Source organism: Melitaea cinxia, chromosome 3 (genome assembly GCF_905220565.1).
Source record: "Melitaea cinxia chromosome 3, ilMelCinx1.1, whole genome shotgun sequence".
NCBI lineage: Eukaryota > Metazoa > Arthropoda > Insecta > Lepidoptera > Nymphalidae > Melitaea > Melitaea cinxia.
Genome location: NC_059396.1, coordinates 3,799,059 through 3,811,640, shown reverse-complemented (window position 1 = coordinate 3,811,640; position 12,582 = coordinate 3,799,059). Strand labels below are relative to the sequence as shown.

The window sequence follows — 12,582 nt, the reverse complement described above, 5'->3', positions numbered from 1 at the left end:
GTTTTGCTCTAAGGCGTGAGAGTCTAACACGCTTCCGTCCATGCGGACATTAAAGGTAATCAGATTGTTACTGTGTTTAAGAGCATCATTCATTACTTTCGCAAAATAGATGGCGAAAAAGGTCGGAGCAATAACACAGCCCTGCTTGACACCGCTGCGCTGGTGACGGGGAATTCTTCTGTGAAGTCGTTCTTGTGACGTACACGGGCTGCGCCCTCGTGAAATTGATCCATCAAGTTTACAAGTTTCACAGGATAGCCATATTTATCTAGCTTCAAAAAATGCGACTCAAAGAAGTTTTATGTAAGTATTATAGCACCGATGTAACGGTCGTTGTTACAAACTTTACCGTCAAGAATCAACAGCTTCCAGACTTTAGCAAGAAGTGTGTTTGTATGTATTTAATGTAGTCAAGTTGCAACGTCTACTGCTGAATATGGATAACTAATTATTAAATTATATTTTGGATTTATAACTATGCTATTCATACGCAATCTCGTTAAGGGCATTAAAATGCAACCAACATTACATTTTTTATCCAAACAGTGCATTAGCATCGCTTAGTCTGCCGATTTGCAGACTAATGCAATTTTAATTATAAAAGGAGCGGTCGCAAATTACACAGCGCATTGTGACGATCGAAAAAAGCATTATACTAAGTAAGTATATAATAAAGTAAAGAAAGGTATCTCTCGGGTTTTCATTTCGCTCTTGACATATTGTTCTAGCCTCTTCACATTTTTCGAAATTTTTACAAATAATTTGACTTTGTAATAGAAATAGATTGGTTTTCAGTAGACGGCTAAGCTCCTTGCTAACTAAGATTTATTTAAGCTTCTGAAAAAGTTAACCCTTAGCTTCTATGTATGAGAATGATTTTTAGCAATAATCCCCGTTATACATTTTGTGACATAGAATTTTTATATATTTGAGGCCATTTGTTAATATGACAGCTATTTTATTGGACGTATTTTATATAGTTATATATGTATTAGTGAGCTCTTGTCGCTACACCACCCGCGATGATTTTTGATACGTATCAAACATTTCACTTATTATATTTTTTATTTTTGTGACAATTGATCATCTTTTTTTAACCTGTCCCTAATTAATGAATTCTTCCTAAAGCAAGTTTCTTGTATGTATCAATGTTTTAGTAAAGTTATTATTGAGGTATATTTATTGGTAATTAATAAGTATAAATAATGCAAAGTCACGTCACAACCGTTAGTCAGGATTAGGAGTTGCAGAGAAATGTTTAATAATGATCTAAATTATATGGGGTGCGTGACAAATTTCATTTTTAATAAAGTAGGCTGGGGGTACATAAGACCCATATCGATGAATTTGGTGTTAAGAGGATTTTAATTAAGTTTTTGATATAAGAATTTCTTGCGGTCAGTGTAATATATTTTTTGTCAACGTTTCCTGCAAGATTTCTCATTTGTGAAAAGATCCTCTCTTAAAATTTACCAAGATATGATTTGATTATGATTTTACAAGTTAATGATTTCTAAAAATTGTCGAAATAAGGTATTAGAAAAATAGAAAAACCTACCTATCTATGTATATCTATGCAAGAAATAGTTGATGGCCCAACTAGCGTTTTTGAAATTTAATAGAATTTGAAGTGCTATAAGACAATACAGGTAAGGTGAAAAAAAAAATGGTAATGTAAATCATATGATTTGCATGATGGCGTGATCATTGAGACCTTTTTTTAAAAACACTTTGAAGACACCGCTCTCAGTGTATAGCTACAAGTTCATTTATTAGAATTTTAAATATGTGGTAAATAGTTGTTAGAAAAAATACGATAAAAAGGGTTTCCGATTTTTTTGAAAATTTAGTCCACTAGCTAGCACAATAAGACAGAATTAAGTTAATCAGCCAAATCTAGGTCATCGTGGAACAAAAAAAAAAATCAAAAGAAAGTGCATTAACATAAAGAAACAGATAATCATTAGATTAAATATTAAGAAAACAAAATTTGACAAAAAAGACTGATTGATTGATTGATTCCAAAAAAAAGGTCAAATGGTGTGAATATCATTTTAGTGTTAATTCAATGTTACGATTAAAGTGAGTTTAGAGATTAATCAATAGCATTATAGTCACAAAACTTATTCCGTTAAAAAAATTCGGCACATCTAATTACTACATTATCAGAAAAATTATTTAAAAAAAACGTATAAATCAAATGTTATCATTCTTTTTAATGTCTTTTATCGCTCGTAATAACATTTATAATCCCTTTTATCGGCTCAGATTAACTAAAACTTTTATCATAAATGACGAAACGTTGTAAAAAATTAAAGTCACACGTGAATCTTGAACCATATTTGGAGCATCGCTTAGTTTTTACCTCGTGTTTGATATTTAAAAAGACAAACAGACACCTTTCTGTTATTGTAATTCTGCAGATATGTACATAAACAAATCTAAAGTGATAATTTAATACGGCAGATTTTTAAGTCTTGAGAGAGAAGTTATGCTACCTGAAACTGAAGTACCTCAAACTCAGTGCTCTCGTGTAGCGCTAGTGCTCCTGTGGTCAGTAAGGTGGCAAGAGCTCCTGGGCAGGGTCGGGTATAGGGGTCGGCTACGCCTTTGTGATACTTTTAGTGCTGCAAGTGTCTATAAGCTACGAAAACCGCTTATCATCTGGCGGGTCGTAGGCTTTTTTACCAAACCATTCGTATAAAAAATGTTATTTGAATTAGCTGATACCAAACAATTAAATTAAAACCAAATTAAAATCAAAAATAATTAGCTAACATTCATAATTTCAAAATCAAGGCAAGTAATTGTATTTATCAAATTTTGACTTCACCTGGTGCTTTGCTCATTGGTTTTGTAAGTTTAGAAGCGCGAAAAGAAACTAACCTAGTTCTGCCTAGTGCTGCCTAGCTAAGTCGAAGCTTAGCCAGTAATCTTAAGCTGTCATGTGTGAATGTGTGTGGTGTAGTTTGCGTTTTATGACTAAAATGCTATTGTAAAGCATTATTAACAAAACAAAATATTTATTAAATTTTAATAAACTGGTAAAAATAACATTAAACCATCTTAAATTTCCCAATTTACTTGAACTAATTCTAAGATTTAAAAGCAAAGCTGTAAATTTGGAAACATAGGTTATACCTATTTGGGTGTTAATCGTTGATGGTATGATCTATAGGATGATTAGATATATCAAAAGAAAGATAAATGGTACTTGTTGCCAGTACCTATATTATAATTATTTTGTTTATTCCTTAGCTATCGAATGAACAACATTAAAAATCCACTATTATTTCGTTGACTTGTATGGCCTTGAAACAAAATCGGATACGTAAAACAATAAAATACTAAAAACAAATAACCGTTATCGTAAAATCATAAAAGAGCAAATCCTTTTTTATCAGTTCATAAAATCATTTTAGTACGCTTCGTTTGCTTCGTTAAAAAACCGAAAATCATATTTATCGCAAACGTCGGGTTTAATCAAATGGATTTCTTATATTTAATCCTTTCACTAGGCGTTAATCAAAGCATTCAAAGCCATATTTCGAAGGTCCGCGCAAGATTAGCGATGATCGCGCGATATCGATTTATTTATCTTTAGTGTACCGAGGAAGTGACGTATGGGTAATAAACCAGAGATTATACTCTGATTACGTTCTCCGTCGTAAATAATATACTTTTTTATTGTTTAGCAATAAACAGGTATCGTTAAATATTTTTCAGATATTCGGTATTTTATATCATTATCAATCCCTTAAACTCAAAGACAAGGAGCTCGTAACAAAACGGTTAATAGTTTTTAAAAGAAGCAAATGCGTGAAATTTCCTGTTTCGATTATAATCAGACAAAATGGGCCAAATCTACTTAGTCTAAAAATTATTTAAAAGGTTATAACAATTTTATTTCTTACTTAAATTACATTTAGATATCATTACATCATCATTACAGCCTATACAGTCCACTGCTGGACATATGCCTCCACAAGTTTACGCCAAAAATAACGTGAACTCATGTGTTTTGCCCATAGTCACCAACGCTGGGCAGGCGGGTTGGTTTTTAGATATATAAGAAATTATCTGCAAATATAATTGTCGTAATGCCCAATCATTGTCATATACAATTGTATTGTTCAAAATCGTCAACATAACCACACGGTTTGATAGTTTTGACCAAAGGTGTACTTGCTTCTGACTACTGCCATAAGATTCTTTAATATTATCCCGACTAGAAAAAAGGTCAGGCTCAACCAGATCATGTATCTGGACCGGATCAGGATAGAATGAGGCATGTCAGTTCCGGCAAGTTCTATCAGGACCAGGTCTGGTCCAGACATGGATAGCCTGATGTAAAATATAATCAAGTATGGTAAGGCATACTGAATCAGGACCCGGTCCGGTCCAGATCAGGATAGCCTGATGTAAAATATAATCAAGTATGGTAAGGCATACTGGATCAGGACAAGGTCCGGTCCAGATCAGGACAGTCTGATGTAAAATATAATCAAGTATGGTAAGGCATACTGGATCAGGGCCCGGTCTGGTCCAGATCAGGATAGTCGGATATAAAATATAATCAAGTATGGTAAGGCATACTGGAACCTCTGCCTTTCGGATGGCTGCGCAGCCAGCTGCGACACAACACCAAGGTAATGCACCACGAATATTGGACAAACCTAACTATCTGCAGGCAGACCAAGGAAGCTCTTCCGACGATCAACCCAGGATTGTCCCGCAAACTTCGCAGTTATGAAAGAGCCCAGCTCCGACTACTGGTCGGGGCTCTTACCGGACATGCCTTGCTTAACAAGCACTTACACAATCTAGGTGTTAAGACAGCCCCTATGCAGAGCATGCATGGAGGCAGAAGAAACGGTCTCACATATCCTGCTGGAATGCGGTGGTGTGGCGAACTACAGGGCACTACACCTTGGGACACCGAGGTTGCTCCAGGAAGTCGTTGGTAACGTGAAGGATCTGCTAGGCTTCCTCAAGGAGCTAGGCTGGCACGAATAGTGTCCCTCAGCTAATCACGCAAAAAAGGCGCACCAAGATGTCGAGTTGCGGAAAAGAGCCCGTGAACAACAACAACAACAACAAGGCATACTGGATCAGGACCCAGTCCGGTCCAGATCAGGATAGTCTGAAAGAAGTTACGCAAACTGATCTTGAATCGCGCTATTAATGTTTTTAAGCTCACTTAGTATATATACAGTTATCAAGACAGTCTAGCAGGGAGTCCATTTCTACACAGTGGAGCAGTCGTAAGTAATAGGAAATAGTTAATTATTAGAAGTTAATAAATAAAATTTAATTAATAATAATAATTAATTAATAACATAAAATAAATTAATATAATTAATATTTAAAGTAAACATAAATAAATAATACATTGGAAAAAATAAACGGAAATAAATATCATAATAATTATGTTAAGTAACATATTTATAACATCAATTCGCTTTTTTTTTGTTAAACATTTTTTTTAAGAATATACAGTCCTGTTTTTTAAAAGGACCGGACCGAACCGGCTGATCAGGGTGAGATGAGATTTCCTGATCTGGACCCGATCAGGTAATCTCATCTCATCCTGATCAGGTCAGGATCATCTGCGTTACATACCTTATCTAGTCCTGATCAGGCATGCCTGGTCCTTTCCTTCTAAGGAAGACTAAAAAATTTCTACTCGGGATAATTCGATGTGTTCTACCATTTTACATCTGCAACGTTTTTTATTATTCTAAAAAATTGACGAATCGATCGCAATAAGTATGAAGTTCGAATTTGAAAACTTCTTTTCGTGTTTATTATTTTGAAAAAGTAAGCTGTTGGCTTTTCCAGAAGTATCTACGTTCCAAACCGACAAACTGAAACGACTGAATGATAACGTAGTAATTCCTATTCTGATTTTGAGCTAATTAAAATCACAAATAAGCATTTTGACAAGTATTCCGGTACAAGCAGCGATGATGTAACTTTTCTTAGGAAAAATTTACGATATATCCAGAATATAATACGTCACAATAACGTAACTTATCATAAATTACTACATGTTTTACAAGTATTTTGCATCGATAGCATTTTCGTGATACGTGAGATAAATCAGGTCTTAGCGGTAACATCAGATGAACTTCGAGTGATACGTTATATATCTATATCTGAGGAAGGGATTACGGTCACACCTTGAGATCTAATGTTGTCAGAAAGTGTGATGGATTTTATTAAATCCAAAAATCGCTGCTCTTAAAGTTTGCGTTTTCTTGAAATTAAATTTGGTGACGAAAATTATTTTAATTATTCGATTTTTGATAATTGTGACGTAAATTTTAACGTCTACATTTTTTAAATAGCTTTTTTATATAGCTGTCCGGACAGAATTCGTTCTGTCAAAAGTTAATAGTAAAAATATATTTTGTTATCTTTTTTTTTTGTGTTAAAACCTTCCGTGGGCCTTAAGGAACATACAAAAACAAATTAGCCGAATTGATCGAGCCATTCTCGAGTTATCGCTTAGCAACATTCATTTTTATTTATATATAATAAATCGTTGAACTGAGGAGAGATTGCCTAATGTAAAGAAAGGAATACTAAATATTAACATTACTTTTAATGACTTGTTCTGTCAATTCCACTCTGAAAATTTCACTCGGACCTTTCGAAATGTAAGATACTTGTCAATACATCTTTGCTAGTCCTATCTCATAAACTTCAAGTTTTGTATCCCTCTAAAATAGCTCATTCTCGTCTACACCACATACAATCTCCGTTATATTCTAAGTGTTTTATATAAAATAATTTACGTCAAATAACTCAGCCAGTCAGCTCAGCCTATTGCAGTCCACTGCTGGACATAGGCCTCCCCAAGTTCGCGCCAAATATCCCAGTTTTCCACAATCCTCATCCAGCCTACACTGGCAATCTTACGTAGATCGTCGGTCCAACGGGTCAGAGGACGTCCCACACTGCGTTTACCAAGACGCGGTTTCCACTCCAGGACCCGTTTGCTCCAACGACCATCGGTCCTGCGGCACAAATGGCCAGCCCACTGCCACTTTAACTTGCTGATTCTGTGGGCTTTGTCAGTTACTTTCATTCTCTCGCGGATAGTCTCATTTCTAATCCTATCTTTGAGAGAGACCCTAAGCATAGCCCGTTCCATTGCACGTTGAGCGACTTTAAACTTGTGGACCAGTCACTTCGTCAATATCCACGTCTCGGCTCCGTATGTTAACACAGGCAGGACGCATTGTTCGAAGACTTTTGTCTTCAAGCATTGCGGAATCTTCGAAGTGAAGACTTGACGGAGTCTGCCAAACGCTGCCCAGCCCAATCGAATCCTCCTATCGGCCTCCCTCTCGAAGTTGTTGCGACTTAGTTGGATAGTATGGCCTAGGTAAATATAATCCTGAACAACTTCGAGAAGGCTACCATCAACCGCTACTGGTATCGGTATGACTTGGTTGTTAAACATAACTTTCGTCTTATCCAAGTTCATACAGAGACCGACACGTCGGGAGGAGTCGTTTAGGCCGGCCAGCATTTGGCCTAACTCATCCAACGTCTCCGCAAAGATGACAATATCGTCGGCAAAACGAAGGTGAGAGATTAATTCACCGTTGACGTTGATGCCACGTTCCCCCCAATCCAAGGTCTTAAAAACATCCTCCAGCGCAGTGGTAAGCAGCCCCATGCCGTAGGGCCTTGTTCTTTGGTCATTGACATGAACGGTCAAATAACTAAAAGCTCTTAAATATATATAAATAACATAACTCTTTTTATATTTAACAAAAACTGATATTATCGAATTATCAACTCTCTTTCCCATTACTCTTTAAAGTTAGTCAAACCTAACAGTCGTATCCGGCAAGCGTTTTGACGGTTATGTTTAATTTAATCAGAGGTCGCAGTGGCTACACTATCTCGGCGGCACCTTTGTGTGTGCCCCGATTTCTCTCCAATGTTTCCACGAATTATTTGCTGAAACAATAGCACGGTTCATGTTTGTGACATTGTGCAACTTAAGATTATCACTAAAACATACATCGTGCACTCTTATTACATGATCATAAGGTTGAATTTTCAATTTTAATTGTAAAACTAACGGCAAAATTAACTGTGTTAGTTTGTAAACATTGACGAAATGTCGCTCGCGGCATCTTTGAGATTAAATTCTGTCTCAATAATTGTTATACGTGCGCCTAGATTTGTGATTATCACAATTTAACAAGGTTTCGGTCTTAATGAGTTTTCTTAATGGGCGTTAATTTTCTGTATACTTTAAATCATGTTGCTTTATCTGTATTAAATTAGGCACTCGACATTATTAAAATAAAAAACGTTCGTGGAACCACTAAAGTAATTAGGCGTATTTTAAATGATAAAAGTAATTTTAATCACGATGGATACATCAACGTTAAATAAGCCGTTCATTTCAAAGAAACGACAGTACACCGGAACAATCACGAAACCCTTAACAATTCATGAGGCACACAGAATTCAATTGTCATAGCGCTAAGTCACGCGAACTTTAAACAAGAGGATAATGTAACATTGCCGACTTGGCCACACTTAGCCAAACAGAAACTTGAATAACAGGGCAAATAAAATTGTGGGGCGATGTCGTGACGTTGTGGCCACTTGGCAAATATTGACGAGACTCAGCGTGCACGAATGGACAACATTTGATTGATCGAGCATTGTGGTCACCTTATGTTTGAAGTGCCTCAGAATTGAACGTGTAAAGGGAAATAGACATGCAGGCTAATTCCATTTAAATTATCAATAGAGGGGGGATGAATAAAAATAAAAACGAATAAATAACATGGAATTAAGAATTCGATTGGTAAAGAGTATAAAAAATTAAAATCGACTGAACTAAAATATGTATAAAGCTATAGATTCTATAGGATACAGATATATCAATTTTAAGGTTAAATTAATAATAAATATGGTTCTCAGAAAACGACACAGTACAATCCTAAACAATCCATACATTTCAAACACGACACGGCGTTATCTTGTAAACTAATGTTTACTTACACGGGTACACATGTCCAAATCGGATTTACAACGAGCCAAGACGAGGGCAGAGGAGAGTCAGCAAATAAAGTTAATTCTATGTGTGGATGACAATATTACTTTCCAGCGAACGTAATTACAGAAATGACAATTAGTTCTAGAAATTAGCATTTAATTTAAAGTGATTCACATGGACACGCGACAAGGATTTTATCGTTATGTGTAAAATAGAAACACAAATGACCCAAAATGTAGATGAATTGAAAAAACACGATGACAGAAAATCCTGTGTAACTCAAATATAAAAACTCTTTTTTTGTTTTTGTTTTTTTTTTGTCAACGATACCCTTATCAGCGATATCAAATTTTGTGTTCGATATATGAATTACAACCATCATAACACGAACGTTTAAACTGTCGATACTCATATCGGTATCAGCTTTGTCGCTGCCGCCGGCAAATCAGAGTCATAAAACAAACGTAATTTTGCCGAGCGATACGCGATGTCGGCCCGATAAGATATGTCAGCCCAAATCTGAAGCCGTGGGATTTGAAACCCAATGTTATTGAAATTTCAGTGAGGGCCTACGTGCTTATGAGATTTTTTATTAAACGTCGAAGCCTTTGGTTACCGATAACTGGAGTTATTTTATTTATATTTTTAGTTTATATCTTATTTCGAGCTTTTTTTGGTTTTTTTGAAAACGTAATTATTTAGATTACGATATTTATTGTTATGAATAATAATAATTATTGTTACGATAATTAATTGTTGTAAATATTAAGTTAAGTAGATTTATTGTGAAATGGTACCTATTTTAGATTCTATTTCTCATATATAAAAGTTTTATTAACATTTAAAAGTTACTTTTTAGGTTAAATTTCAGAAACCTATCGAACAGTTCGCGACACAGAACAAACTCTGTGTTTGTTTAGTTTATTTATTTTTATTTTATTTTTTTATTTTTTTCTATTTAGCATTGATATACTTACCATGCGTAATATTTTACGAACGTTGACTAATTTCTTACAGTTCGTAATAATAGATGGGGTAGGTATTAACATTCGTATTTAAGTAGTTGAAAATAGCTTACCTCTTACAGGATAACTATCTATTTGTTGAGGTGGTGAGGATATACGAGCTTCGTGACGCGTCGCCGGTGACCACAGAGACTGACATAGACCGCTCCTGAGCGCTTCGCTTGCTGATACTCCTGAAAACGGAAAATAAATGTCAAAAGCGTATTTTTACGAAATAGTACATACATACACACATACATACATATTATATAGTTTCACGCCCTTTTAATTCCATTGCTAGTGTTTTTATGACTATGTGTCGTATGATAATGCAAAAATAAAACAAAAAAATATTTACATTTTTCCATGAAGTTAAATTTGTAATAGATACAATCTATCTACGTTTAGAATTATATAGAAATTATAATATTTTGACGTCATTCAAAAATAGTTATTGTTATTACAATTACAACTTTTATTCGTTATAATGAAACAACTTTTTTATATAAAAAAATTCGATGCGACAAAATCCGAAAAAATGTTTCATTATAACGTGTGAAATTCACGTAAACATTAGTAAAAAACTTTTATTCAATTTTTTGCTAAAACCAAAACGTTTAAAAAAGTCGAAAATAACTCTAAAATATTTAAATAAATTAATCCCCGTCGTCTAAATAGCATTTTATTAAACGAAAATTAAGCACGCCTTACTGTAATGAGTCCTTCCGTATTTTTCATTCAATAATTAAATGTGAATCACTCGATTTCATATGGGTGGGACTTTAGATTAAAAGATAAAAACTTCTTTCGTATTAATTATAAGCTTAATTGTTACGATTGTACTTGTTTAAATACATTCGTTTTTGTGTTCTAAATTAACATATTACTAACCGTGACTTTAACTGTGTATTGATCTTCTTTACATGTACCTATTTGGTTTAATATTTTGTCTTAACAAATCAGTATTACTGGTTGCGATATTGTTATATAAGAAAATTATTTATATAAAATCTTTGTGTGTTATCTTTGTTTTATATATAATTCTTTTATATTACATAAAAAAAAATCTTATAAAGAAAGAAGGCAGTATTTATTAAGTAAAAATATAATACAAACTGTAAAAGGTCACTGGTCTGTCGGTTGAAAAATAAATTACACAAACTACTTATTATTTATATATTTAATTTTATGATTTTTATATTTAATGTACTAAATCCGATGACTATTAAAAATTTTACCACGATTAAAATTTATGTATGAGTGTGTGTGTATGTGGATACATAAAAAAAGCATATATTCGCTAAACTATACGCAAAATGTTTAAGTAATAAATCGCCATGATGTATAATAAAAAGTATGGATATTTGAAATGATTCAAACAAACTTGATTTGTTCATAATTTTTGCTATGGATTACAATGCTGCAGTAGGTGTTATGCCTACCTTAATTTTCAACAGAATGTCATAAATGAAAGTTGCATGAATTTGTATTAGCGAAATGTCAAAATTGTCACCATCAACCGTTTACAAACTCTTCCGATCCTTGTTTCACGGACTTAACTGGAAAAAATCTATTTAATGATATCTAAAACATATCTAGCTTTTTTTTGATTGAAAACAAGAAATTAATGAAAAAATAAGGTAAACATACATTATCGAAATACATTTAAGTTAATCACAGCTACGGATACACGATAACAGTTGTGTAATTACATTTATCGCCTGTAATGTCGTGTAATACCGTGTATATTTGATAGGATATTGTCAGTACACAATTTCGTTAGGATGATTCATTTGATTAATTATTTTTAAAACAGGAACGAAATTCTTTCCCCTATTTTGAAACATTTGAGAATTAAACAGTCAAAGCTTAAATTTTCGAACAGTGCTAATGATGATTTTCAATTTTTTGTCTGTAGTCACATCAGTTAGATGAACAATTTTGATTAATTTTTTAAAAAAAATATAATCCATTTAAAATCGATAGAACAAAATTAGACATAGCAAAAGCTTATCAATCTGATAAATTCTAATCCAATCTATACAAATACATAAAATTGGAGTGTCTGTTTGTAATATTAAAATAACCGCTTTTTACTAAATGCATATTATGCACGGTACATATACCGAAATTTTTTTTTTTTACAATTTTTGCCTGTCTGTCTTACTGTCTGTTTGTTCCGGCTAATATCTGAAACGGCTGGACCGATTTTGAAGGGACTTCCACTGGCAGATAGCTGATGTAATACGGAGTAACTTAGGCTACATTTATTCTAGAAATTTTTATACTTATTTTATAACTCTGCGTCTTAAGTTATAATATCTGCGTTTATAAGTCACAAGCACAGCTAGATAAGAATATAATTAATTGTCTACATTCTCTGAAGTAATTAATATAATTTTGTACACTTATGATAAAACATCGTACGATTCATTATAGTGTATAATTGTTATTTTTGAAACTTGGAATAGTAATAGTACTTTATAATAGTAAATAAATACACACAAAATGCACAAAACTTAGGCATTTTTTAAATTTCTAAAG

General features: G+C 33.5%; 1 protein-coding gene across 1 annotated transcript in view; it reads right to left on the bottom strand.

Annotated features, from left to right (window-relative positions):
* Positions 1-12,582, bottom strand: part of LOC123669312 (zinc finger protein Gfi-1b) — a 71,741-nt gene that overhangs the window by 28,498 nt on the left and 30,661 nt on the right. Inside the window, exon 2 of the mRNA XM_045602922.1 lies at positions 10,113-10,232. Coding sequence (XP_045458878.1) covers positions 10,113-10,232 — 120 coding nt within the window. The remainder of the gene's footprint in view (positions 1-10,112; positions 10,233-12,582) is intronic.